The following is a 27,845-nucleotide window of genomic DNA, read 5'->3' on the forward strand; positions in this document are numbered from 1 at the left end:
GGGCAGGGGGGTGGTGGGGGGGGGAAATCGATTTCTCGCATGATGCACGTTTGTGACATGCGTGTGACATGTTTGCAACACGTGTGACTTACACGTGTGGGCCACGTGTGTGACCGGCGCATGTGGCCGATGCCTGTGTGACCGACGTGTGTGTGACAGGTGTGTGACACGTGTGTAACGCGTTTGTGACTGACGCGTGTGTGACCGGTGTATGATTGACGTGTGTGTGACATGTGTGTGTCGTGTGAGTGTCACGTGTGTGTGACCAACGCGTGCATGATGCGTGTGTGGTATGTGTGTGACGCGTATGTGACCGACGCGATTGTGTGACCGACGTGTGTATGTTACGCATGTGTGACGCGTGTGTGACAGATGCGTGTGTGATGTGCGTGTGTGTGTAGGTACGTCTGACGCCCCCGTCCCCCAGCGACGACGTGGCGACGCTGGAGGAGCTCACGGAGAGGAGCCTCCTATACGAGCTGGAGAAGAGATTCCAGCGGCAGCAGCTCTACGTGAGTCAGCAGCCAGAGGGAGAGCGGGGGAGAGAGTGTGTGAGTGTCTGGGTGATTGTATGAGTGGGAGATTGAGTGAATGTGTAAGTGAGTGGGTGAGTGTTAGTGTGCGTGTAGTGACTGACTCAGAGACACTAAGAGTAGGAGGCACTCTGTTTATTAACATGGCCTGACAGTAACACTTAGCAACTACGGTTCCCAGTCAGGACAGCTGGTAGACTGCCTGACTGGCAACGCCAAGATGGTGAAGACGGGGACGACAGTGAAGACTCCAGCAGCACGACGGGGATCCCATTCCAAACGACAGCACCGAGGTCCCCTCCCTGGGGGCCCCTCTTATACCAGTCAGCGTGGCCTGGCTCCGCCCCCGGCCACGCCCCCTTCTGGAACCTACTCGCGGGTTCTCGACGTGCCCCTTCCGTGACGTTTCCCCTAGATCCCTCTCTGCTCTATCATGTGGCCTGCTGTCAGTCAGGGCTGCTGTAAGCTACAGGTCCCCTTCCCTTCCAGCAGCCAGTTCTATGCTGCTACGTGACCAATTCTATGTCACTACATGTGTGTCAGTGAGAGGCTGAGTCAGGCGTGGTGCTGGTCACCCACTCCCTCCGGTACTCAATTAATGCTGAGTCGACCTAGGGGAGGCCCAGGAACGGATCAGATATTTGCCACCGATGCTCGCAATGAGCAGAAACCTCGCCTGGGTTGATGAGATGGTAGCTGAGTGCGCAAACCACTGCTCTACCACTCCCGCACACACACACATGTACAATGACAAATATCTCCTGTATATCCTTAAAAGACTCTTTGGGTAAGTGCTGTTAGTTAGTAGGCTGACCTCCCCCGTGACGACCCCACGACCTCCCCCGTGACAACCCCAAAACCTCCCCTGTGACGGCCCTATGACTTCCCATGTGACAACCCCATGACCTCTCCCATGCCGGCCCCGCGACCTCTCCCATGCCGGCCCCGCGACCTCTCCCGTGACGGCCCCGCGACCTCTCCCTTGATGACCCCGCGACCTCCCCCGTGATGACCCCGTGACCTCCCCTGTGATGACCTGTAACCTCCCCTATGACGGCCCCATGACCTCCCCCATGACGGCCCCATGACTTCCCCTGTGACGACCTCGTGACCTCCCCCGTGACGACCCCGCGACCTCCCCCGTGATGACCCCATGACCTCCCCCATGATGACCCCGTGACTTCCCCCGTGACGGCCCCATGACCTCCCCCATGACGACCCCGCGACCTCCCCTGTGATGGCCCCACGACCTCCCCCGTGACGACTCCATGACCTCCCCCGTGACCTCCCCCGTGACCTCCCCCGTGATGACCCCGTGCCTGCTTGACAATGTTGCTTTGCGCCGTTCCCAGACGTACATCGGAGACATCCTGCTGGTTCTCAACCCCTTCCGGGAGATGTCCATCTACTCCAAGATGGTGCGTGCCTCCACCTTCACCATCACGACACCTCCATTACCGCCACCATCACCATCACCACCACCTCCATTACTGCCACCACCACATTCACCATCACCACGACCTCCATCACCACCACCACCACCACCATCACCATCACTATCACCATCACGACCACTACCACCATCACCACCACCTTCACCATCACCACCACCTTTGCCATCACCACCACCTCCATCACCACCACCACCTTCACCACCACCATCACTATCACCATCACCATCACTACCACCATCACCACCACCATCACCACCACCTTCACCATCACCACCACCTCCATCACCACCACCTTTGCCATCATCACTATCACCACCACTTTCACCAGCACTATCACCAGCACCACCATTACCAGCACCACCATCGCCACCAATCACCACCATCACCACCAATCACCACCATCACTACCACCATCAACGTCATCCACAGCGCACAACTCCCAGTCCATATCTCATCTTGCCCCCCAATCCCCTTCACTGTGGTTATGAGATGTTAACTCCCTCGCCTGATGTACAGGAGGTCGTGGGTTCGATCCCGACCCTGACTCCTGCTGTATATTTTGAGTTTGCGTGTCTCTCCCCTTGGTCGCACGGATTTGTCTCCAGGTTGGCTGCTATATGTTTCCACGTGATGATGATAAGCCACTTCGTTGAGCTATAATTTGTGATAGCCAGGTCGCTTCTTAATTATGACAAATAATCAGTGCCGGCTCCTGCAAAATCTCTCAAGGGGGGCAAATGTTTGGATGATTGATAAGGATAAGGTCCACCCATGCAATGGATAAATTAACAGCTTAAGCATGTACAGGCAACTTCACTACTTTAATATTAATGAAAAATAAAGTGACTCTTACAATACATCTACTTGTTTGTTTCTATACTCACTATTATTACACTGCTTACATCACATTACTCGCTTAATACACTGCTTACTTATACTGAAATTTTGCTCTTCTCTCTTTCAAAGTAGCAAAGTGACCAATTACTCTCTCATTGAAAGCAGGCATGTTCCTGACTAGCTCCCTCTCCATGGAAAGCATAGCCAGTGCATTCAGACGTTCCTGTCCAATTACATTTCTCAGGAATGTCTTGATTCTCTTTAAGGTTGAGAAACACCTCTCAGCTTCAGCAGTTGTCATGGGAGTGGTTATGAGGATGTTCAACAGAGCAACAGTCTCTGAAAAAGTATCCTGGAGGTTGTACTTCAGCAAAACCTGGTACAGCGCCAGTGCACCATAACAGCCCTTGAATTTTGGACTCTCATAAATGAGAAACAGTTCAGTCTTAAGCTTCGCCTTATTTAACATAGGGTATGCCCTGACAGTGATGTTCAGAGCCTCAACAGGGAATGTATGGCCATGCTGTTGAAACATCTCTCCTTGTAGCAGCGTGGCACTTACAAGGTGGTCGGTAAAGGAGAACCTTTCTTTGGTGTGGACCAAGATTGTGTCGCAGACCTGAAAAAATAAATACATTTATTTTAGTTATAAAATAAATTATTTATTATAATATAAATATGGAGATACAAGGTTTCCATCCCGACAGCAACAATGTATCAGGCAGAATCCATATTTTATATCTCCATATTTTTTCAAAAATTAATGCTATTGGTCACCCTTTACATCTGTCAATGTGTTTTACAAATATTTAACCAATGATAAGCATTAAAAGAGCTTGGAAATTATTTTGGGGAAAAAACAGGTTTTCTTTCGTTTCCTGAAAAGTAACAGTTTTGGACATACAAGGCTTCTGTCCGACAGTGATGTTTGTTCCCACCAATCGCTGCACAAGTTAAGGATACGTATGATGACGTAAGCACGTTAGTGCGAGCCCTCCCGGAACCCATAGAGAATGCATTGCAGTGCCTGCAGTTCGAAAAAAAACATCTTTGAATGTAAGTCTATGGGAACACTCTGGGCGATTCTCAGCCAGAGTGAAATCGCCCAAAAAGAGGCGGTACTCTACAGAACGTGACATGACGCTGATTGGACTATATCCAGAGGCACAGTGACGGCTAGCGTAACTCTATGGTTGATTGTGAATGTGATTGAAAAAGTCCCTTTCACACTTTGGTGGTGCGTCGCCCAATCGCCCTAATGAAGAAACCGCCCCTGCAAATAATACATTATATTTTACCCTTTCTGGCAATAAAAAGATAACTTTTGCAAGCCATCAAGTCTGTATTAGCTACACATACTAAATATGTACTAAGTATGTGTGGTTAATGCAGATTTGATGCCTGATGAATTAATTGCCAGAAAGGGTCAAACTCTTTTTTTTATTTTTCATCATTTTGATCCTGGCAAAAGGTCGTTAAAATACAATTATAATAGTTTCGTTTATTTTTTTTCACCTGCACACCCCCGTGGGTCTCGCCCCCAACCCCCCATGCCCTCCTCCCCACCTCTCCCCCCTCCCCGCGCCCCTCCCCCGGTCCGTGCGCCCACCAGGTCTCCCAGCTCTACCTGAGCCACTCTGGCAAGCTGTGGGCGACGCTGCCCCCGCACGTGTTCGCTGTCGCCGAGCGAGCATACCACGCCCTGCGCCGGGAGCGACGCTCGCAGGGCTTCATGCTCAGGTGAGCACGCACGCACGTACACAAGCACGTACACACGCACTCACGTACGCATGCACACACACACGCACACGTACACACGCTTCACACACGCACACATACACACGCTTCACGCACGCACACACGCTTAGCTCGCGCACATGTATACACGCTTCGCTGATGCACGCACACGTACGCACGTATGCACATAAACACGTATACACGCACACACGTACACACGCACGCAGACAGCAAGTATGTACACACATGCACGCACACGTACGCACGTATGCACATAAAGGGGCCGTCCATAAATGATGTCATGCACCTAGGGGGGGGGGGTCAGACATTTGTAACGATGTGTGACAAGGGGGGGGGGGGGTGTTGAGAAATGTGACGTCGCATCAAAATGCGCAACTTTAAATAAATATAGACAACACGTTCTACTTAATTAAATAGACTTTTTAATAAATGTCTTCTCCTACAACATCAGAGTGCAGCGCCACATTAAATACGCACAACAATGACAATAGTTTAAAGCGATTTGAAGCATGTTTTATGTTTTGGGGGGGGGGGGGGCAGAGCTTTGTGACGTAATTTAAGGGGGGGTCTGACTTTTTGTGACGCCGTGTGATGAGAGAGGGGGGGGGGTCAAAAATCGTCCAAAATCGCGTGACGTCATTAATGGACGGCCCCAAACATATACACGCACACACATACACACACACACATGCACGCAGACAACAAGTATATACGCACTCGCATACACACTCATGCCCACGCATGCACACACAGGTGTAAACACACATGTACACACACGTACACATGTACACACATGCACACACACGTAAACACACGTGTACACGCACACACATGTACACACGTGCACATGTACAAATGTACACATGCACACACACGCACACACACGTGTACAAGCACACACATGCTCACACACGCACACACACCAATACCTGCTATTCGCCACTAAGTGATGGTGATGTCACCACGGCGCCTGTGCCAAGCCAGGTGCACTTTGAGGCCACGTGAAGTGTTGAAGGCTCACCGACAGGAGGTCATAGAACAGACCCAGCAGGTGCCATGGGTTGACTGACTCAGGTGACTGGTAGATACACCACCTGTGCCCCCTAATGTGCCAACTTGCTGTATTTTTATCTGCCCGGCACTGCTCGTTGTCGTGAGCGTCACTCCTCTGCCCTCTGTTGTTGTTGGAGGGCGACTGCCTCCAGCTGCCTAGTAGTGTCCTTCATGAGCCTCCTCTATAAAGGGCGATCTTGACACTGCTGATACCAGTCATTGGCAAGTCCACTCAGTTCCCCATTCTCCCGTATCTCATCAGTCCAGCCCGTTTCAATCCCGTTTAGCCCCCGCATGCGGGCTACATGACCCAGCCAACGCAGCCTTGCCGGCTGGAGGAGCTCACTGATGGGACTGCGTCCAGATTTTTCATGGATTTGTGAGCTCCTCGCACAATCCAGCCTGGTTAAGCCCAGGATGGGACGTAGGCAGGCTAGCCTAAATGTTTCTAATCGGCGCAGATGTTCCATTAGAGGGCACGACCGTGGTGACAGACCGGGTAGTTTCCACACTCACCTCCACCGACCGTTTAAAGGCTCCAGGGGTGGGGGACCTCCTCTGTGCTTGTTGTAGTGGGGAGAGCGGCTCGGGGAAGAGCGAGAGCTGCCGGCTGCTCATCCAGCACCTCCTCCACCGCTCGCAGGCGCCCGCCAGTGGACTCGCCGACAAAATCTCCCACGTGAGCCATGGTCTGGGTGTAGTGTGGAGTGAACGTGGTCTGTGTGGTGTAGTGTGGAGTGAGCGTGGTCTGTGTGGTGTAGTGTGGAGTGATCGTGGTCTGTGTGGTGTAGTGTGGAGTGAACGTGGTCTGTGTGGTGTCGTGTGGAGTGATTGTGGTCTGTGTGGTGTCGTGTGGAGTAATCGTGGTCTGTGTGGTGTAGTGTGGAGTGAGCGTGGTCTGTTTGGTGTAGTGTGGAGTGAGCATGGTCTGTGTGGTGTCGTGTGGAGTGATCGTGGTCTGTGTGGTATAGTGTGGAATGAGCATGGTCTGTGTGGTGTAGTGTGGAGTGATCGTGGTCTGTGTGGTGTCGTGTGGAGTGATTGTGGTCTGTGTGGTGTAGTGTGGAGTGATCGTGGTCTGTGTGGTGTAGTGTGGAGTGATCGTGGTCTGTGTGGTGTAGTGTGGAGTGAGCGTGGTCTGTGTGGTATAGTGTGGAGTGACCATGGTCTGTGTGGTGTGGTGTGGAGTGATCGTGGTCTGTGTGGTGTTGTGTGGAATGATCGTGGTCTGTGTGGTGTCGTGTCGTGTGGAGTGATCATGGTCTGTGTGGTGTAGTGTGGAGTGATCGTGGTCTGTGTGGTGTGGTGTCGTGTGGAGTGATCGTGGTCTGTGTGGTGTAGTGTGGAGTGATCGTGGTCTGTGTTGTGTAGTGTGGAATGATCGTGGTCTGTGTGGTGTAGTGTGGAGTGAGCGTGGTCTGTGTGGTGTAGTGTGGAGTGATCGTGGTCTGTGTGGTGTAGTGTGGAGTGAACGTGGTCTGTGTGGTGTCGTGTGGAGTGATTGTGGTCTGTGTGGTGTCGTGTGGAGTAATCGTGGTCTGTGTGGTGTAGTGTGGAGTGAGCGTGGTCTGTTTGGTGTAGTGTGGAGTGAGCATGGTCTGTGTGGTGTCGTGTGGAGTGATCGTGGTCTGTGTGGTGTAGTGTGGAATGAGCATGGTCTGTGTGGTGTAGTGTGGAGTGATCGTGGTCTGTGTGGTGTCGTGTGGAGTGATCGTGGTCTGTGTGGTGTAGTGTGGAGTGATCGTGGTCTGTGTGGTGTAGTGTGGAGTGATCGTGGTCTGTGTGGTGTAGTGCGGAGTGATCGTGGTCTGTGTGGTGTAGTGTGGAGTGATCGTGGTCTGTGTGGTGTAGTGTGGAGTGAGCGTGGTCTGTGTGGTATAGTGTGGAGTGACCGTGGTCTGTGTGGTGTGGTGTGGAGTGATCGTGGTCTGTGTGGTGTTGTGTGGAATGATCGTGGTCTGTGTGGTGTCGTGTCGTGTGGAGTGATCGTGGTCTGTGTGGTGTAGTGTGGAGTGATCGTGGTCTGTGTGGTGTGGTGTCGTGTGGAGTGATCGTGGTCTGTGTGGTGTAGTGTGGAGTGATCGTGGTCTGTGTGGTGTAGTGTGGAGTGATCGTGGTCTGTGTGGTGTAGTGTGGAGTGATCGTGGTCTGTGTGGTGTAGTGTGGAGTGATCGTGGTCTGTGTGGTGTAGTGTGGAGTGAGCGTGGTCTGTGTGGTATAGTGTGGAGTGACCGTGGTCTGTGTGGTGTAGTGTGGAGTGATCGTGGTCTGTGTGGTGTAGTGTGGAGTGAGCGTGGTCTGTGTGGTGTTGTGTGGAGTGATTGTGGTCTGTGTGGTGTTGTGTGGCATGATCGTGGTCTGTGTGGTGTCGTGTCGTGTGGAGTGATCGTGGTCTGTGTGGTGTAGTGTGGAGTGATCGTGGTCTGTGTGGTGTAGTGTGGAGTGATCGTGGTCTGTGTGGTGTCGTGTGGAGTGATCGTGGTCTGTGTTGTGTAGTGTGGAATGATCGTGGTCTGTGTGGTGTAGTGTGGAGTGAGCGTGGTCTATGTGGTTTAGTGTGGAGTGATCGTGGTCTGTGTGGTGTCGTGTGGAGTGATCGTGGTCTGTGTGGTGTAGTGTGGAGTGATCGTGGTCTGTGTGGTGTAGTGTGGAGTGATCGTGGTCTGTGTGGTGTAGTGTGGAGTGAGCGTGGTCTGTGTGGTGTAGTGTGTAGTGATCGTGGTCTGTGTGGTGTCGTGTGGAGTGATCGTGGTCTGTGTGGTGTAGTGTGGAGTGATCGTGGTCTGTGTGGTGTAGTATGGAGTCAGTGTGGTTTGTGTGGTGTAGTGTGGAGTGATTGTGGTCTGTGTGGTGTAGTGTGTAGTGATCGTGGTCTGTGTGGTGTCGTGTGGAGTGATCCTGGTCTGTGTGGTGTCGTGTGGAATGATCGTGGTCTGCGTGGTGTAGTGTGGAGTGATCGTGGTCTGTGTGGTGTAGTGTGGAGTGAGCGTGGTCTGTGTGGTGTAGTGTGGAGTGATCGTGGTCTGTGTGGTGTAGTGTGGAATGATCGTGGTCCGTGTGGTGTCGTGTGGAGTGATCGTGGTCTGTGTGGTGTAATGTGGAGTGATCGTGGTCTGTGTGGTGTAGTGTGGAGTGATCGTGGTCTGTGTGGTGTCGTGTGGAGTGATCGTGGTCTGTGTGGTGTAGTATGGAGTGAGCGTGGTTTGCGTGGTGTATTGTGGAGTGATTGTGGTCTGTGTGGTGTAGTGTGTAGTGATCGTGGTCTGTGTGGTGTCGTGTGGAGTGATCGTGGTCTGTGTGGTGTCGTGTGGAGTGATCGTGGTCTGTGTGGTGTAGTGTGGAGTGATCGTGGTCTGTGTGGTGTAGTGTGGAGTGAGTGTGGTCTGTGTGGTGTAGTGTGGAGTGATCGTGGTCTGTGTGGTGTAGTGCGGAATGATCTTGGTCCGTGTGGTGTCGTGTGGAGTGATCCTGGTCTGTGTGGTGTAGTGTAGAGTGATCCTGGTATGTGTGGTGTAGTGTGGAGTGATCGTTGTCTGTGTGGTGTAGTGTGTAGTCATCGTGGTCTGTGTAGTGTCATGTGGAGTGATCGTGTGGTGTAGTGTGGAGTGATCGTGGTCTGTGTTGTGTAGTGTGGAATGATCGTGGTCTGTGTGGTGTAGTGTGGAGTGATCGGGGTCTGTGTGGTGTAGTGGGGAGTGATCGTGGTCTGTGTGGTGTGGTGTCGTGTGGAGTGATCGTGGTCTGTGTGGTGTATTGTGGAGTGATCGTGGTCTGTGTTGTGTAGTGTGGAATGATTGTGGTCTGTGTGGTGTAGTGTGGAGGGAGCGTGGTCTGTGTGGTGTCGTGTGGAGTGATCGTGGTCTGTGTGGTATAGTGTGGAGTGATCGTGGTCTGTGTGGTGTAGTGTGGAGTGAGCGTGGTCTGTGTGGTGTAGTGTGGAGTGAGCGTGGTCTCTGTGGTGTAGTGTGGAGTGATTGTGGTATGTGTGGTGTAGTGTGGAGTGATCGTGGTCTGTGTTGTGTAGTGTGGAGTGATCGTGGTCTGTGTGGTGTAGTGTGGAGTGATCGTGGTCTGTGTGGTGTAGTGTGGAGTGATCGTGGTCTGGGTGGTGTAGTGTGGAGTGATCGTGGTCTGTGTGGTGTCGTGTGGAGTGATCGTGGTCTGTGTGGTGTAGTGTGGAGTGATCGTGGTCTGTGTGGTGTAGTGTGGAGTGATCGTGGTCGGTGTGGTGTAGTGTGGACTGATCGTGGTCTGTGTGGTGTAGTGTGGAGTGATCGTGGTCTATGTGGTGTAGTGTTGAGTGAGCGTGGTCTGTGTGGTATAGTGTGGAGTGATCGTGGTCTGTGTGGTGTAGTGTGGAGTGATCGTGGTCTGTGTGGTGTAGTGTGGAGTGAGCGTGGTCTGTGTGGTGTAGTGTGGAGTGATTGTGGTCTGTGTGGTGTAGTGTGGAGTGATCGTGGTCTGTGTGGTGTTGTGTGGAGTGATCGTGGTCTGTGTGGTGTAGTGTGAAGTGAACGTGGTCTGTGTGGTGTAGTGTGTAGTGATCGTGGTCTGTGTGGTGTCGTGTGGAGTGATCGTGGTCTGTGTGGTGTAGTGTGGAGTGATCGTGGTCTGTGTGGTGTAGTATTGAGTCAGTGTGGTTTGTGTGGTGTAGTGTGGAGTGATTGTGGTCTGTGTGGTGTAGTGTGTAGTGATCGTGGTCTGTGTGGTGTCGTGTGGAGTGATCCTGGTCTGTGTGGTGTCGGGTGGAATGATTGTGGTCTGCGTGGTGTAGTGTGGAGTGATCGTGGTCTGTGTGGTGTAGTGTGGAGTGAGCGTGGTCTGTGTGGTGTAGTGTGGAGTGATCGTGGTCTGTGTGGTGTAGTGTGGAGTGATCGTGGTCTGTGTGGTGTAGTGTGGAGTGATCGTGGTCAGTGTGGTGTAGTGTGTAGTGATCGTGGTCTGTGTGGTGTCATGTGGAGTGATCGTGGTCTGTGTGGTGTAGTGTGGAGTGATCGTGGTCTGTGTTGTGTAGTATGGAGTGATCGTGGTCTGTGTGGTGTCGTGTGGAGTGATCGTGGTCTGTGTGGTGTAGTATGGAGTGAGCGTGGTTTGTGTGGTGTAGTGTGGAGTGATTGTGGTCTGTGTGGTGTATTGTGTAGTGATCGTGGTCTGTGTGGTGTCGTGTGGAGTGATCGTGGTCTGTGTGGTGTCGTGCGGAGTGATCGTGGTCTGTGTGGTGTAGTGTGGAGTGATCGTGGTCTGTGTGGTGTAGTGTGTAGTCATCGTGGTCTGTGTAGTGTCATGTGGAGTGATCGTGGTCTGTGTGGTGTAGTGTGGAGTGATCGTGGTCTGTGTGGTGTAGTGTGGAGTGATCGTGGTCTGTGTTGTGTAGTGTGGAATGATCGTGGTCTGTGTGGTGTAGTGTGGAGTGATCGGGGTCTGTGTGGTGTAGTGGGGAGTGATCGTGGTCTGTGTGGTGTGGTGTCGTGTGGAGTGATCGTGGTCTGTGTGGTGTATTGTGGAGTGATCGTGGTCTGTGTTGTGTAGTGTGGAATGATTGTGGTCTGTGTGGTGTAGTGTGGAGTGAGCGTGGTCTGTGTGGTGTAGTGTGGAGTGAGCGTGGTCTGTGTGGTGTCGTGTGGAGTGATCGTGGTCTGTGTGGTATAGTGTGGAGTGATCGTGGTCTGTGTGGTGTAGTGTGGAGTGAGCGTGGTCTGTGTGGTGTAGTGTGGAGTGAGCGTGGTCTCTGTGGTGTAGTGTGGAGTGATTGTGGTATGTGTGGTGTAGTGTGGAGTGATCGTGGTCTGTGTGGTGTAGTGTGGAGTGATCGTGGTCTGTGTGGTGTAGTGTGAAGTGAACGTGGTCTGTATGGTGTAGTGTATAGTGATCGTGGTCTGTGTGGTGTCGTGTGGAGTGATCGTGGTCTGTGTGGTGTAGTGTGGAGTGATCGTGGTCTGTGTGGTGTAGTATGAAGTCAGTGTGGTTTGTGTGGTGTAGTGTGGAGTGATTGTGGTCTGTGTGGTGTAGTGTGTAGTGATCGTGGTCTGTGTGGTGTCGTGTGGAGTGATCCTGGTCTGTGTGGTGTCGTGTGGAATGATTGTGGTCTGCGTGGTGTAGTGTGGAGTGATCGTGGTCTGTGTGGTGTAGTGTGGAGTGAGCGTGGTCTGTGTGGTGTAGTGTGGAGTGATCGTGGTCTGTGTGGTGTAGTGTGGAGTGATCGTGGTCTGTGTGGTGTAGTGTGGAGTGATCGTGGTCAGTGTGGTGTAGTGTGTAGTGATCGTGGTCTGTGTGGTGTCATGTGGAGTGATCGTGGTCTGTGTGGTGTAGTGTGGAGTGATCGTGGTCTGTGTTGTGTAGTATGGAGTGATCGTGGTCTGTGTTGTGTCGTGTGGAGTGATCGTGGTCTGTGTGGTGTAGTGTGGAGTGAGCGTGGTCTGTGTGGTGTAGTGTGGAGTGAGCGTGGTCTCTGTGGTGTAGTGTGGAGTGATTGTGGTATGTGTGGTGTAGTGTGGAGTGATCGTGGTCTGTGTGGTGTAGTGTGGAGTGATCGTGGTCTGTGTGGTGTAGTGTGAAGTGAACGTGGTCTGTATGGTGTAGTGTATAGTGATCGTGGTCTGTGTGGTGTCGTGTGGAGTGATCGTGGTCTGTGTGGTGTAGTGTGGAGTGATCGTGGTCTGTGTGGTGTAGTATGAAGTCAGTGTGGTTTGTGTGGTGTAGTGTGGAGTGATTGTGGTCTGTGTGGTGTAGTGTGTAGTGATCGTGGTCTGTGTGGTGTCGTTTGGAGTGATCCTGGTCTGTGTGGTGTCGTGTGGAATGATTGTGGTCTGCGTGGTGTAGTGTGGAGTGATCGTGGTCTGTGTGGTGTAGTGTGGAGTGAGCGTGGTCTGTGTGGTGTAGTGTGGAGTGATCGTGGTCTGTGTGGTGTAGTGTGGAGTGATCGTGGTCTGTGTGGTGTAGTGTGGAGTGATCGTGGTCAGTGTGGTGTAGTGTGTAGTGATCGTGGTCTGTGTGGTGTCATGTGGAGTGATCGTGGTCTGTGTGGTGTAGTGTGGAGTGATCGTGGTCTGTGTTGTGTAGTATGGAGTGATCGTGGTCTGTGTGGTGTCGTGTGGAGTGATCGTGGTCTGTGTGGTGTAGTATGGAGTGAGCGTGGTTTGTGTGGTGTAGTGTGGAGTGATTGTGGTCTGTGTGGTGTATTGTGTAGTGATCGTGGTCTGTGTGGTGTCGTGTGGAGTGATCGTGGTCTGTGTGGTGTAGTGTGGAGTGATCGTGGTCTGTGTGGTGTAGTGTGGAGTGAGCGTGGTCTGTGTGGTGTAGTGTGGAGTGATCGTGGTCTGTGTGGTGTAGTGTGGAATGATCTTGGTCCGTGTGGTGTCGTGTGGAGTGATCGTGGTCTGTGTGGTGTAGTGTGGAGTGATCGTGGTATGTGTGGTGTAGTGTGGAGTGATCGTGGTCTGTGTGGTGTAGTGTGTAGTCATCGTGGTCTGTGTAGTGTCATGTGGAGTGATCGTGGTCTGTGTGGTGTAGTGTGGAGTGACCGTGGTCTGTGTTGTGTAGTGTGGAATGATCGTGGTCTGTGTGGTGTAGTGTGGAGTGATCGGGGTCTGTGTGGTGTAGTGGGGAGTGATCGTGGTCTGTGTGGTGTATTGTGGAGTGATCGTGGTCTGTGTTGTGTAGTGTGGAATGATTGTGGTCTGTGTGGTGTAGTGTGGAGTGAGCGTGGTCTGTGTGGTGTAGTGTGGAGTGAGCGTGGTCTGTGTGGTGTCGTGTGGAGTGATCGTGGTCTGTGTGGTATAGTGTGGAATGAGCATGGTCTGTGTGGTGTAGTGTGGAGTGATCGTGGTCTGTGTGGTGTCGTGTGGAGTGATTGTGGTCTGTGTGGTGTAGTGTGGAGTGATCGTGGTCTGTGTGGTGTAGTGTGGAGTGATCGTGGTCTGTGTGGTGTAGTGTGGAGTGATCGTGGTCTGTGTGGTGTAGTGTGGAGTGATCGTGGTCTGTGTGGTGTAGTGTGGAGTGAGCGTGGTCTGTGTGGTATAGTGTGGAGTGACCGTGGTCTGTGTGGTGTGGTGTGGAGTGATCGTGGTCTGTGTGGTGTTGTGTGGAATGATCGTGGTCTGTGTGGTGTCGTGTCGTGTGGAGTGATCGTGGTCTGTGTGGTGTAGTGTGGAGTGATCGTGGTCTGTGTGGTGTAGTGTGGAGTGATCGTGGTCTGTGTGGTGTAGTGTGGAATGATCTTGGTCCGTGTGGTGTCGTGTGGAGTGATCGTGGTCTGTGTGGTGTAGTGTGGAGTGATCGTGGTATGTGTGGTGTAGTGTCGAGTGATCGTGGTCTGTGTGGTGTAGTGTGTAGTCATCGTGGTCTGTGTAGTGTCATGTGGAGTGATCGTGGTCTGTGTGGTGTAGTGTGGAGTGACCGTGGTCTGTGTTGTGTAGTGTGGAATGATCGTGGTCTGTGTGGTGTAGTGTGGAGTGATCGGGGTCTGTGTGGTGTAGTGGGGAGTGATCGTGGTCTGTGTGGTGTATTGTGGAGTGATCGTGGTCTGTGTTGTGTAGTGTGGAATGATTGTGGTCTGTGCGGTGTAGTGTGGAGTGAGCGTGGTCTGTGTGGTGTAGTGTGGAGTGATCGTGGTCTGTGTGGTGTCGTGTGGAGTGATCGTGGTCTGTGTGGTATAGTGTGGAGTGATCGTGGTCTGTGTGGTGTAGTGTGGAGTGATCGTGGTCTGTGTGGTGTCGTGTGGAGTGATCGTGGTCTGTGTGGTATAGTGTGGATTGATCGTGGTCTGTGTGGTGTAGTGTGGAGTGATCGTGGTCTGTGTGGTGTAGTGTGGAGTGATCGTGGTCTGTGTGGTGTAGTGTGGAGTGACCGTGGTTTGTGTGGTGTGGTGTGGAGTGATCGTGGTCTGTGTGGTGTTGTGTGGAATGATCTTGGTCTGTGTGGTGTCGTGTCGTGTGGAGTGATCGTGGTCTGTGTGGTGTAGTGTGGAGTGATCGTGGTCTGTGTGGTGTGGTGTCGTGTGGAGTGATCGTGGTCTGTGTGGTGTAGTGTGGAGTGATCGTGGTCTGTGTGGTGTTGTGTGGAATGATCTTGGTCTGTGTGGTGTCGTGTCGTGTGGAGTGATCGTGGTCTGTGTGGTGTAGTGTGGAGTGATCGTGGTCTGTGTGGTGTGGTGTCGTGTGGAGTGATCGTGGTCTGTGTGGTGTAGTGTGGAGTGATCGTGGTCTGTGTTGTGTAGTGTGGAATGATCGTGGTCTGTGTGGTGTAGTGTGGAGTGAGCGTGGTCTGTGTGGTGTAGTGTGGAGTGATCGTGGTCTGTGTGGTGTAGTGTGGAGTGAACGTGGTTTGTGTGGTGTCGTGTGGAGTGATTGTGGTCTGTGTGGTGTCGTGTGAAGTAATCGTGGTCTGTGTGGTGTAGTGTGGAGTGAGCGTGGTCTGTTTGGTGTAGTGTGGAGTGAGCATGGTCTGTGTGGTGTCGTGTGGAGTGATCGTGGTCTGTGTGGTGTAGTGTGGAATGAGCATGGTCTGTGTGGTGTAGTGTGGAGTGATCGTGGTCTGTGTGGTGTCGTGTGGAGTGATCGTGGTCTGTGTGGTGTAGTGTGGAGTGATCGTGGTCTGTGTGGTGTAGTGTGGAGTGATCGTGGTCTGTGTGGTGTAGTGCGGAGTGATCGTGGTCTGTGTGGTGTAGTGTGGAGTGATCGTGGTCTGTGTGGTGTAGTGTGGAGTGAGCGTGGTCTGTGTGGTATAGTGTGGAGTGACCGTGGTCTGTGTGGTGTGGTGTGGAGTGATCGTGGTCTGTGTGGTGTTGTGTGGAATGATCGTGGTCTGTGTGGTGTCGTGTCGTGTGGAGTGATCGTGGTCTGTGTGGTGTAGTGTGGAGTGATCGTGGTCTGTGTGGTGTGGTGTCGTGTGGAGTGATCGTGGTCTGTGTGGTGTAGTGTGGAGTGATCGTGGTCTGTGTGGTGTAGTGTGGAGTGATCGTGGTCTGTGTGGTGTAGTGTGGAGTGATCGTGGTCTGTGTGGTGTAGTGTGGAGTGATCGTGGTCTGTGTGGTGTAGTGTGGAGTGAGCGTGGTCTGTGTGGTATAGTGTGGAGTGACCGTGGTCTGTGTGGTGTAGTGTGGAGTGATCGTGGTCTGTGTGGTGTAGTGTGGAGTGATCGTGGTCTGTGTGGTGTGGTGTCGTGTGGAGTGATCGTGGTCTGTGTGGTGTAGTGTGGAGTGATCGTGGTCTGTGTTGTGTAGTGTGGAATGATCGTGGTCTGTGTGGTGTAGTGTGGAGTGAGCGTGGTCTGTGTGGTGTAGTGTGGAGTGATCGTGGTCTGTGTGGTGTAGTGTGGAGTGAACGTGGTCTGTGTGGTGTCGTGTGGAGTGATTGTGGTCTGTGTGGTGTCGTGTGGAGTAATCGTGGTCTGTGTGGTGTAGTGTGGAGTGAGCGTGGTCTGTTTGGTGTAGTGTGGAGTGAGCATGGTCTGTGTGGTGTCGTGTGGAGTGATCGTGGTCTGTGTGGTGTAGTGTGGAATGAGCATGGTCTGTGTGGTGTAGTGTGGAGTGATCGTGGTCTGTGTGGTGTCGTGTGGAGTGATCGTGGTCTGTGTGGTGTAGTGTGGAGTGATCGTGGTCTGTGTGGTGTAGTGTGGAGTGATCGTGGTCTGTGTGGTGTAGTGCGGAGTGATCGTGGTCTGTGTGGTGTAGTGTGGAGTGATCGTGGTCTGTGTGGTGTAGTGTGGAGTGAGCGTGGTCTGTGTGGTATAGTGTGGAGTGACCGTGGTCTGTGTGGTGTGGTGTGGAGTGATCGTGGTCTGTGTGGTGTTGTGTGGAATGATCGTGGTCTGTGTGGTGTCGTGTCGTGTGGAGTGATCGTGTTCTGTGTGGTGTAGTGTGGAGTGATCGTGGTCTGTGTGGTGTGGTGTCGTGTGGAGTGATCGTGGTCTGTGTGGTGTGGTGTAGTGTGGAGTGATCGTGGTCTGTGTGGTGTAGTGTGGAGTGAACGTGGTCTGTGTGGTGTCGTGTGGAGTGATTGTGGTCTGTGTGGTGTCGTGTGGAGTAATCGTGGTCTGTGTGGTGTAGTGTGGAGTGAACGTGGTCTGTGTGGTGTAGGGTGGAGTGATCGTGGTCTGTGTGGTATAGTGTGGAGTGATCGTGGTCTGTGTGGTGTAGTGTGGAGTGATCGTGGTCTGTGTGGTGTAGTGTGGAGTGATCGTGGTCTGTGTGGTGTAGTGTGGAGTGAGCGTGGTCTGTGTGGTATAGTGTGGAGTGACCGTGGTCTGTGTGGTGTAGTGTGGAGTGATCGTGGTCTGTGTGGTGTAGTGTGGAGTGAGCGTGGTCTGTGTGGTGTTGTGTGGAGTGATTGTGGTCTGTGTGGTGTTGTGTGGCATGATCGTGGTCTGTGTGGTGTCGTGTCGTGTGGAGTGATCGTGGTCTGTGTGGTGTAGTGTGGAGTGATCGTGGTCTGTGTGGTGTAGTGTGGAGTGATCGTGGTCTGTGTGGTGTCGTGTGGAGTGATCGTGGTCTGTGTTGTGTAGTGTGGAATGATCGTGGTCTGTGTGGTGTAGTGTGGAGTGAGCGTGGTCTATGTGGTTTAGTGTGGAGTGATCGTGGTCTGTGTGGTGTCGTGTGGAGTGATCGTGGTCTGTGTGGTGTAGTGTGGAGTGATCGTGGTCTGTGTGGTGTAGTGTGGAGTGATCGTGGTCTGTGTGGTGTAGTGTGGAGTGAGCGTGGTCTGTGTGGTGTAGTGTGTAGTGATCGTGGTCTGTGTAGTGTAGTGTGGAGTGATCGTGGTCTGTGTGGTGTAGTGTGGAGTGATCGTGGTCTGTGTGGTGTAGTGTGGAGTGATTGTGGTCTGTGTGGTGTAGTGTGTAGTGATCGTGGTCTGTGTGGTGTCGTGTGGAGTGATCCTGGTCTGTGTGGTGTCGTGTGGAATGATCGTGGTCTGCGTGGTGTAGTGTGGAGTGATCGTGGTCTGTGTGGTGTGGTGTCGTGTGGAGTGATCGTGGTCTGTGTGGTGTGGTGTAGTGTGGAGTGATCGTGGTCTGTGTGGTGTAGTGTGGAGTGAACGTGGTCTGTGTGGTGTCGTGTGGAGTGATTGTGGTCTGTGTGGTGTCGTGTGGAGTAATCGTGGTCTGTGTGGTGTAGTGTGGAGTGAACGTGGTCTGTGTGGTGTAGGGTGGAGTGATCGTGGTCTGTGTGGTATAGTGTGGAGTGATCGTGGTCTGTGTGGTGTAGTGTGGAGTGATCGTGGTCTGTGTGGTGTAGTGTGGAGTGATCGTGGTCTGTGTGGTGTAGTGTGGAGTGAGCGTGGTCTGTGTGGTATAGTGTGGAGTGACCGTGGTCTGTGTGGTGTAGTGTGGAGTGATCGTGGTCTGTGTGGTGTAGTGTGTAGTGATCGTGGTCTGTGTGGTGTCGTGTGGAGTGATCCTGGTCTGTGTGGTGTCGTGTGGAATGATCGTGGTCTGCGTGGTGTAGTGTGGAGTGATCGTGGTCTGTGTGGTGTAGTGTGGAGTGAGCGTGGTCTGTGTGGTGTAGTGTGGAGTGATCGTGGTCTGTGTGGTGTAGTGTGGAATGATCGTGGTCCGTGTGGTGTCGTGTGGAGTGATCGTGGTCTGTGTGGTGTAATGTGGAGTGATCGTGGTCTGTGTGGTGTAGTGTGGAGTGATCGTTGTCTGTGTGGTGTCGTGTGGAGTGATCGTGGTCTGTGTGGTGTAGTATGGAGTGAGCGTGGTTTGCGTGGTGTAGTGTGGAGTGATTGTGGTCTGTGTGGTGTAGTTTGTAGTGATCGTGGTCTGTGTGGTGTCGTGTGGAGTGATCGTGGTCTGTGTGGTGTCGTGTGGAGTGATCGTGGTCTGTGTGGTGTAGTGTGGAGTGATCGTGGTCTGTGTGGTGTAGTGTGGAGTGAGCGTGGTCTGTGTGGTGTAGTGTGGAGTGATCGTGGTCTGTGTGGTGTAGTGCGGAATGATCTTGGTCCGTGGGTGTCGTGTGGAGTGATCCTGGTCTGTGTGGTGTAGTGTGGAGTGATCGTGGTCTGTGTGGTGTAGTGTGTAGTCATCGTGGTCTGTGTAGTGTCATGTGGAGTGATCGTGTGGTGTAGTGTGGAGTGATCGTGGTCTGTGTTGTGTAGTGTGGAATGATCGTGGTCTGTGTGGTGTAGTGTGGAGTGATCGGGGTCTGTGTGGTGTAGTGGGGAGTGATCGTGGTCTGTGTGGTGTGGTGTCGTGTGGAGTGATCGTGGTCTGTGTGGTGTATTGTGGAGTGATCGTGGTCTGTGTTGTGTAGTGTGGAATGATTGTGGTCTGTGTGGTGTAGTGTGGAGGGAGCGTGGTCTGTGTGGTGTCGTGTGGAGTGATCGTGGTCTGTGTGGTATAGTGTGGAGTGATCGTGGTCTGTGTGGTGTAGTGTGGAGTGAGCGTGGTCTGTGTGGTGTAGTGTGGAGTGAGCGTGGTCTCTGTGGTGTAGTGTGGAGTGATTGTGGTATGTGTGGTGTAGTGTGGAGTGATCGTGGTCTGTGTGGTGTAGTGTGGAGTGATCGTGGTCTGTGTGGTGTAGTGTGGAGTGATCGTGGTCTGTGTGGTGTAGTGTGGAGTGATCGTGGTCTGGGTGGTGTAGTGTGGAGTGATCGTGGTCTGTGTGGTGTCGTGTGGAGTGATCGTGGTCTGTGTGGTGTAGTGTGGAGTGATCGTGGTCTGTGTGGTGTAGTGTGGAGTGATCGTGGTCGGTGTGGTGTAGTGTGGACTGATCGTGGTCTGTGTGGTGTAGTGTGGAGTGATCGTGGTCTGTGTGGTGTAGTGTTGAGTGAGCGTGGTCTGTGTGGTATAGTGTGGAGTGATCGTGGTCTGTGTGGTGTAGTGTGGAGTGATCGTGGTCTGTGTGGTGTAGTGTGGAGTGAGCGTGGTCTGTGTGGTGTAGTGTGGAGTGATTGTGGTCTGTGTGGTGTAGTGTGGAGTGATCGTGGTCTGTGTGGTGTTGTGTGGAGTGATCGTGGTCTGTGTGGTGTAGTGTGAAGTGAACGTGGTCTGTGTGGTGTAGTGTGTAGTGATCGTGGTCTGTGTGGTGTCGTGTGGAGTGATCGTGGTCTGTGTGGTGTAGTGTGGAGTGATCGTGGTCTGTGTGGTGTAGTATTGAGTCAGTGTGGTTTGTGTGGTGTAGTGTGGAGTGATTGTGGTCTGTGTGGTGTAGTGTGTAGTGATCGTGGTCTGTGTGGTGTCGTGTGGAGTGATCCTGGTCTGTGTGGTGTCGGGTGGAATGATTGTGGTCTGCGTGGTGTAGTGTGGAGTGATCGTGGTCTGTGTGGTGTAGTGTGGAGTGATCGTGGTCTGTGTGGTGTAGTGTGGAGTGATCGTGGTCAGTGTGGTGTAGTGTGTAGTGATCGTGGTCTGTGTGGTGTCATGTGGAGTGATCGTGGTCTGTGTGGTGTAGTGTGGAGTGATTGTGGTCTGTGTGGTGTATTGTGTAGTGATCGTGGTCTGTGTGGTGTCGTGTGGAGTGATCGTGGTCTGTGTGGTGTCGTGCGGAGTGATCGTGGTCTGTGTGGTGTAGTGTGGAGTGATCGTGGTCTGTGTGGTGTAGTGTGTAGTCATCGTGGTCTGTGTAGTGTCATGTGGAGTGATCGTGTGGTGTAGTGTGGAGTGATCGTGGTCTGTGTTGTGTAGTGTGGAATGATCGTGGTCTGTGTGGTGTAGTGTGGAGTGATCGGGGTCTGTGTGGTGTAGTGGGGAGTGATCGTGGTCTGTGTGGTGTGGTGTCGTGTGGAGTGATCGTGGTCTGTGTGGTGTATTGTGGAGTGATCGTGGTCTGTGTTGTGTAGTGTGGAATGATTGTGGTCTGTGTGGTGTAGTGTGGAGTGAGCGTGGTCTGTGTGGTGTAGTGTGGAGTGAGCGTGGTCTGTGTGGTGTCGTGTGGAGTGATCATGGTCTGTGTGGTATAGTGTGGAGTGATCGTGGTCTGTGTGGTGTAGTGTGGAGTGAGCGTGGTCTGTGTGGTGTAGTGTGGAGTGAGCGTGGTCTCTGTGGTGTCGTGTGGAGTGATCGTGGTATGTGTGGTGTAGTGTGGAGTGATCGTGGTCTGTGTGGTGTAGTGTGGAGTGAGCGTGGTCTGTGTGGTGTAGTGTGGAGTGATCGTGGTCTGTGTGGTGTAGTGTGGAATGATCTTGGTCCGTGTGGTGTCGTGTGGAGTGATCGTGGTCTGTGTGGTGTAGTGTGGAGTGATGGTGGTATGTGTGGTGTAGTGTGGAGTGATCGTGGTCTGTGTGGTGTAGTGTGTAGTCATCGTGGTCTGTGTAGTGTCATGTGGAGTGATCGTGGTCTGTGTGGTGTAGTGTGGAGTGACCGTGGTCTGTGTTGTGTAGTGTGGAATGATCGTGGTCTGTGTGGTGTAGTGTGGAGTGATCGGGGTCTGTGTGGTGTAGTGGGGAGTGATCGTGGTCTGTGTGGTGTATTGTGGAGTGATCGTGGTCTGTGTTGTGTAGTGTGGAATGATTGTGGTCTGTGTGGTGCAGTATGGAGTGAGCGTGGTTTGTGTGGTGTAGTGTGGAGTGATTGTGGTCTGTGTGGTGTATTGTGTAGTGATCGTGGTCTGTGTGGTGTCGTGTGGAGTGATCGTGGTCTGTGTGGTGTAGTGTGGAGTGATCGTGGTCTGTGTGGTGTAGTGTGGAGTGAGCGTGGTCTGTGTGGTGTAGTGTGGAGTGATCGTGGTCTGTGTGGTGTAGTGTGGAATGATCTTGGTCCGTGTGGTGTCGTGTGGAGTGATCGTGGTCTGTGTGGTGTAGTGTGGAGTGATCGTGGTATGTGTGGTGTAGTGTGGAGTGATCGTGGTCTGTGTGGTGTAGTGTGTAGTCATCGTGGTCTGTGTAGTGTCATGTGGAGTGATCGTGGTCTGTGTGGTGTAGTGTGGAGTGACCGTGGTCTGTGTTGTGTAGTGTGGAATGATCGTGGTCTGTGTGGTGTAGTGTGGAGTGATTGGGGTCTGTGTGGTGTAGTGGGGAGTGATCATGGTCTGTGTGGTGTATTGTGGAGTGATCGTGGTCTGTGTTGTGTAGTGTGGAATGATTGTGGTCTGTGTGGTGTAGTGTGGAGTGAGCGTGGTCTGTGTGGTGTAGTGTGGAGTGAGCGTGGTCTGTGTGGTGTCGTGTGGAGTGATCGTGGTCTGTGTGGTATAGTGTGGAGTGATCGTGGTCTGTGTGGTGTAGTGTAGAGTGAGCGTGGTCTGTGTGGTGTAGTGTGGAGTGAGCGTGGTCTCTGTGGTGTAGTGTGGAGTGATTGTGGTATGTGTGGTGTAGTGTGGAGTGATCGTGGTCTGTGTGGTGTAGTGTGGAGTGATCGTGGTCTGTGTGGTGTAGTGTGGAGTGATCGTGGTCTGTGTGGTGTAGTGTGGAGTGATCGTGGTCTGTGTGGTGTAGTGTGGAGTGATCGTGGTCTGTGTGGTGTCGTGTGGAGTGATCGTGGTCTGTGTGGTGTAGTGTGGAGTGATCGTGGTCGGTGTGGTGTAGTGTGGAGTGATCGTGGTCTGTGTGGTGTAGTGTGGAGTGATCGTGGTCTGTGTGGTGTCGTGTGGAGTGATCGTGGTCTGTGTGGTGTAGTGTGGAGTGATCGTGGTCTGTGTGGTGTAGTGTGGAGTGATCGTGGTCTGTGTGGTGTAGTGTGGAGTGATCGTGGTCGGTGTGGTGTAGTGTGGAGTGATCGTGGTCTGTGTGGTGTAGTGTGGAGTGATCGTGGTCTGTGTGGTGTAGTGTGGAGTGAGCGTGGTCTGTGTGGTATAGTGTGGAGTGATCGTGGTCTGTGTGGTGTAGTGTGGAGTGATCGTGGTCTGTGTGGTGTAGTGTGGAGTGAGCGTGGTCTGTGTGGTGTAGTGTGGACTGATTGTGGTCTGTGTGGTGTAGTGTGGAGTGATCGTGGTCTGTGTGGTGTTGTGTGGAGTGATCGTGGTCTGTGTGGTGTAGTGTGGAGTGAACGTGGTCTGTGTGGTGTAGTGTGGAGTGATCGTGGTCTGTGTGGTGTAGTGTGGAGTGAGCGTGGTCTGTGTGGTGTAGTGTGGAGTGATCGTGGTCTACGTGGTGTCGTGTGGAGTGATCGTGGTCTGTGTGGTGTAGTGTGGAGTGAGCGTGGTCTGTGTGGTGTAGTGTGGAGTGAACGTGGTCTGTGTGGTGTAGTGTGGAGTGATCGTGGTCTGTGTGGTGTCGTGTGGAGTGATCGTGGTCTGTGCGGTGTCATGTGGAGTGATCGTGGTCTGTGCGGTGTAGTGTGGAGTGAACGTGGTCTGTGTGGTGTAATGTGGAGCCAATGTGGTCTGTGTGGTGTCGTTTGGAGTGAACGTGGTCTGCGTTTGTAGTGTGTAGTGAACGTGGGGCGAGCATGGAGAGCGGAGGGCGACCGCCACCGCTATAACACCTCGGCGCGTCGTTAAACCGCTCACCTGCCACCTGGCGACATGAAGCGCGTCGGCTGCGTCGGGTGGCGAAGGGTCTCACCACACAGATTTGGCCCCGGTCGTCAGGCGGCCAAAACCCAAAAAACTACAACAACGATCAGGGTGAAGTTTGTCTTTGCCCATGTTGGCTTTATAAAAACGTATATGCGGAGAGTTTTCTCATAGCCTGTGGCTGCTGCTTCGGCTTTGTTTGTTGACCGCAGGCCCACACGATCCTAGAGGCGCTGGGAAACGCGCGGACGGTGCTCAACCCCAGTGCCAGTGCCTTCACCAAACATGTGGAGCTGCAGTACAGTCACGTGACCGGCTGCCTGCTGGGCGGTACGTCCCCTCACTCACTCACTCACTAGCTCCTTCGCTCATTCACTCACTCACTCACTCACGAGCTCACTCGCTCCCTCTTTCTCTCATTCACTAACTCACTCGCTAACTTGCTCCCTCACTGACTCGCTCACTCGCTCCCTCCCTCACTCACTAGCTCACTCGCTCACTCCTTCACTCACTCGCTCCCTCCTTCACTCACTCGCTTCTTCACTCACTCGCTCCCTCCCTCACTTACTGTCCTTTGCTCGGTTCTGTAAACCCAGCCACAAAATTCACGAGAGCCTCATTCGCCATGACGCGGGGAGAGGAGCTCATGGTGTGGCATTTAAAGCGGGGCATCTAAGACTGCCGTGCCGAAGGAGAGAGTGCCAGGGGAGAGAGTGCCGTGGGAGAGAGTGCTGGGGGGGAGAGTGCCATGGGGAGAGAGTGCCGTATCAGTGTTTGTAGCTCTCTGGGCCTGCTTTGCAATGCCACCGTTGTGGGGGGTGTGGAGGGGGGGTGAAGGGGAGGGGGTCACCGTCGCCTTTGCCCAGCGTTGGGGGAGATCAGTTCACGGAGAGTTGCGTCAAACGCAGAGCCGCTGCTACGCCCGAGCCTCTCGAGGTCGCCGTGCACTCACTGCTGTATACCGTGTGTGTACCGTCTCTACCGTGCGTGTACCGTGGGCGGACCGTGTGTGTGTACCATGTCTGTGTACCGTGTCTGTGTATCGTGCCTGTGTACCGTGCCTGTATACCGTGCCTCTGTACCATAGGCGTCGTGTTTCATGTGCAATGCGTGTATACCGTGCGTGTACCGTTATGTGTACCGTGCGCGTACCGTGCGTGCGTACTGTGTGCGGCCTGCTCCCACAGCCAGCATACGTGTCTACCTGCTGGAGACTTGGCGCCTCGGCTGGGCCCGAGGCTCCGGGTGGAGTTTGGCGGCATTCCGGCTGCTGCTGGAGGGGCTCCCTGCAGAGCAACGAGCGCGCTACTGCCTGCTATCTGCCACCGCTCACCGGTCAGGGGCCACGTCTCTCTACCAGTGTCTCTCTACCGGTGTCTCTCTACCAGTGTCTCTCTCTCTCTCAATGTCTCTCAACCAGTATCTCTCTATCAGTGTATCTCTCTCAGTGTCTCTCTCAGTGTCTCTCTCTCCACGTCTCTCTCAGTGTCTCCGTGCTTCTCTCTCGTGTCTCTTTGTGTGTGTTTGTCTTTCAATGCATGTCTGTCTGCAGCCTCGGTTTCCCAGTGTCTCCCTCTGTCTATCAGGCGTCACCGTGCCCCGTCTCCGCGTCTCTCACCTCGCTCTCCCCTTGTCTCTCTGGCGTGCGTCCGTGTCCCGTCGTCTGCCCTGCACCACCACGATGCCACAACCGCTCAGTCCTCACGGGCCCTGAGCCACACCCATCTCAATGACTAAAACGGAAAATTGCACTCAACTATTTTAGTATTTTACCAGGTGAGGCCCCACTGAGTTGCTACGGAGCTCTTTTTTTAGAGCGACCTGGCCATCACAAATGACAGCTCGACACTGTGACGGCTTGTCGCGTGCAAATTTATAGCAGCCAAATACTCTGAACGTGTGACGTTGATTCTAAACGTGGAGGGAAAAACCGGAGAACCCGGAGACAAATCCACGTGACCATGGGGAGAGAGACACCGCAAACTCCAAATATACAGCAGGCGTCAGAGTGGAGATCGAACCCACGACCTCTTGTATACTAGGCGAGGTAGTAAACATCTTACTGTGACTGCTTGGCCAAGGCCAGCCTCTAGTTTCTCATGGCAGTGGTAGCAGTGTTGAAGGTGGCGGTGGTAGTGAAGGTTGTCGTGGTTGTAACGATGGTGGTAGCGGAGTGGTAGTGGTGGTCGCGGTGGTGGTGGCAGTGGTGGTGGCGGTGGTGGTGACGGCGGTGGTGGTTGTGTGGCGTGAATGCTGACCCCGCTGTGTGCCATGTTCAGGTTCCTATCCCAGAACGTGGGGAGGCAGCAGGGGGAGGGGGGTGAGGGTGCGGCCGTGGTGGGCGGCACTTCCGAGGCCAGGCACAGGTTCCTGGCCTTCCAGGAGGCCCTGGCGGCCTTCGGGTTCACAGACGCCGTGAGTGGCGCTCACACACATGGCCGCGCCGCGCCACGCAATGTGGCGCAACACAACACAAGCCTACGACACAACACAAGCCTACGACACAACACAACACAAGCCTACGATACGATGCGACACAACACAAGCCTACGATACGACACAAGACTACAATACGACACAATTCAACCTTGTTTGTATATATGTGACTCCGTGTATTTGCATGTCATGGTGAGCAGTAGTGTAGTTGTTAGCACGCTGCGCTATGAACCTGGCGATCCGAGATTCCATTCCCGCTCATGGGCAACACCAGTGGCGATTATCTGAACCTGTCCTAGGCCTCTCCTAGGTCAACTAAGCCTCAAATAGAACCTGGTGAGATGTGTAAACATTGCCACTGGGGAGACAAAGGCGGCCGGGCGTGGTGCTGGCCACCCACCCCTTCGTGTGCTGTGCCAGCCTTCATAGGTGCTCACTAACAACACTTGTCTCTACAGTCTGTTAAGACTATACGGGGGAACTTTTTCTTTGTGTGTGTGCCCCCTTTTCTGTCTGTCTGTGTGTGTGTGCTCGTGGGGTCATGCCGTAGGAGACGGAGTGCGTGCTGGCGCTGCTGGCTGCCGTTCTGCACCTGGGCGATGTCCCCATCACCCCCTCCCCCTACGAGGACGGCACCAGCTGGGCTCACCTGCCCTCCACGTGGCAGCTCCAGATGGGTGAGTGAGGGGAGCGTGGTGAGTGAGGGGAGCGTGGTGAGTGAGGGGAGCGTGGTGAGTGAGGGGAGCGTGGTGAGTGAGGGGAGCGTGGTGAGTGAGTGAGTGAGGAGAGCATGGTAAGTGAGAGGAGTGGTGATGGAGGGGAGCAAGGTGAGTAGAGGGGAGTGCGGTGAGTGTGGTGAGTGTGAGTGAAGATTGGTGAGTGAAGACACCGCACACATGTGCCCGCACACACGTGCCCGCACACATGCGCTCCCACAACAACAACAACCGCCATTTGCCACTAAGTGGCGGTGATGTCACCACGACGCTGGCAGGAGGTCACGGGGCAGACTCAGGTACCATGGGTCGACTGACTGAGATGACTGGCTGATGCACCACGCCCACACACACGTGCTTCCACACACGCGCCCACACACACACGGGCCTGCACCCACACATGCGCGCCCACAGACACGCAGGGGAGCGGCCGTGGGGCCTGCTGATGAGTCTCAATGTGGGCGCTGTCTCTGTGGTGCAGTCGGCGGTCTCCTGCAGGTGGAGCCCAAGGAGCTGGGAGCGGCGCTCGCAACGAGCAGTCGCATCGTCAGAGGTGCGGACACGGTGTGAAGTGATGTGCTGTGACACTGTGTGGTGTGGTGTGACATGGTGTGGTGTGGTGTGACGTGGTGTGGTGTGAAGCGGTGTGGTGTGACACGGTGTGTTGTGACGCCGTGTGGTGTGACATGGTGTGACGTGGTGTGGTGTGATGCAGTGTGCTGTGACGTGGTGTGGTGTGAAGCAGTGTGGTGTGACTCGGTGTGGTGTGATGCGGTGTGGTGTGGTGTGACACGGTGTGGTGTGGCGCGGTGTCGTATGACACGTTGTGGTGCGGTGCAGGTGAGGTGGTATGATGAGGTGTGGTGAAGTGTGGTCTAGTGTAATGCAGTGTAGTGTGGTACAGGTGAGGTGGTGCAGGTAAGGTGGTGTGATGCGGTGTGGTGTGGTACAGGTGGGGTAATGTGTTGCAGGTGAGGTGATGCGGTGTGGTGTTGTGCAGGTGTGATGGTGTGCCGCCGCGTGCTGGTGAGCGAGGCTGAGCGAGTGAGGGATCTGCTTGCTCAGTCTCTCTACTCGCGCCTCTTCTCTTACATCGTCCACCTCGTCGACACACAGACGCGAGCGCAGCACAATGGGTATGCACACAGACACACATGTACACACAACAACAACAACAACCGCCATTCGCCACTAAGTGGCGGTGACGTCACCACGACGCTTGTGCCAGGCCATGTGCACCTTGAGGCCACGTGAAGTGTCGAACGCCCGCTGGCAGGAGGTCACGGGGCAGACCCAGGTGCCACGGGTCGACTGACCGAGATGACCGAGATGACTGACTGATGCACCACCTGTGCCCCCTACTGTGCCAACTTGCTGTGCTTTAGCCACCCGGCGCTCTGCTCGTTGTTGTGAGCGTCGCTCCTCCGCCCTCCGTTGTTGTTGGAGGGCGACTGCCTCCAACTGCCCAGTAGCGTCCTTCACGAGCCTCCTCCACTGAGGCCGATCTTGACACCGCTGGTACCAGTCATCGGCAAGTCCACTCAGCTCCACGTCCTCCTGTACCACATCACTCCATCTCTTCTCTAGCCCGTGCCGCGCCCGTTTAGCCCCCTCGATCCGGCCGAACAAAAGCTGCTTAGGCATGCGGTGGCTGGGCATGCGGCCTACATGACCC

At 53.8% G+C, this 27,845-nt stretch overlaps 1 protein-coding gene across 1 annotated transcript in view; it reads left to right on the plus strand.

Moving 5' to 3' along the window:
- Positions 1-27,845, plus strand: part of LOC144948847 (unconventional myosin-XVI-like) — a 181,095-nt gene that overhangs the window by 85,640 nt on the left and 67,610 nt on the right. The window contains exons 11-20 of the mRNA XM_078878499.1: positions 402-512; positions 1,886-1,951; positions 4,437-4,564; positions 6,209-6,314; positions 23,231-23,348; positions 24,206-24,353; positions 25,298-25,433; positions 26,005-26,131; positions 26,652-26,723; positions 27,171-27,306. Coding sequence (XP_078734625.1) covers positions 402-512; positions 1,886-1,951; positions 4,437-4,564; positions 6,209-6,314; positions 23,231-23,348; positions 24,206-24,353; positions 25,298-25,433; positions 26,005-26,131; positions 26,652-26,723; positions 27,171-27,306 — 1,148 coding nt within the window. The remainder of the gene's footprint in view (positions 1-401; positions 513-1,885; positions 1,952-4,436; positions 4,565-6,208; positions 6,315-23,230; positions 23,349-24,205; positions 24,354-25,297; positions 25,434-26,004; positions 26,132-26,651; positions 26,724-27,170; positions 27,307-27,845) is intronic.

This window comes from Lampetra fluviatilis, chromosome 51 (genome assembly GCF_964198595.1).
Source record: "Lampetra fluviatilis chromosome 51, kcLamFluv1.1, whole genome shotgun sequence".
Classification (NCBI taxonomy): Eukaryota; Metazoa; Chordata; class Hyperoartia; order Petromyzontiformes; family Petromyzontidae; genus Lampetra; species Lampetra fluviatilis.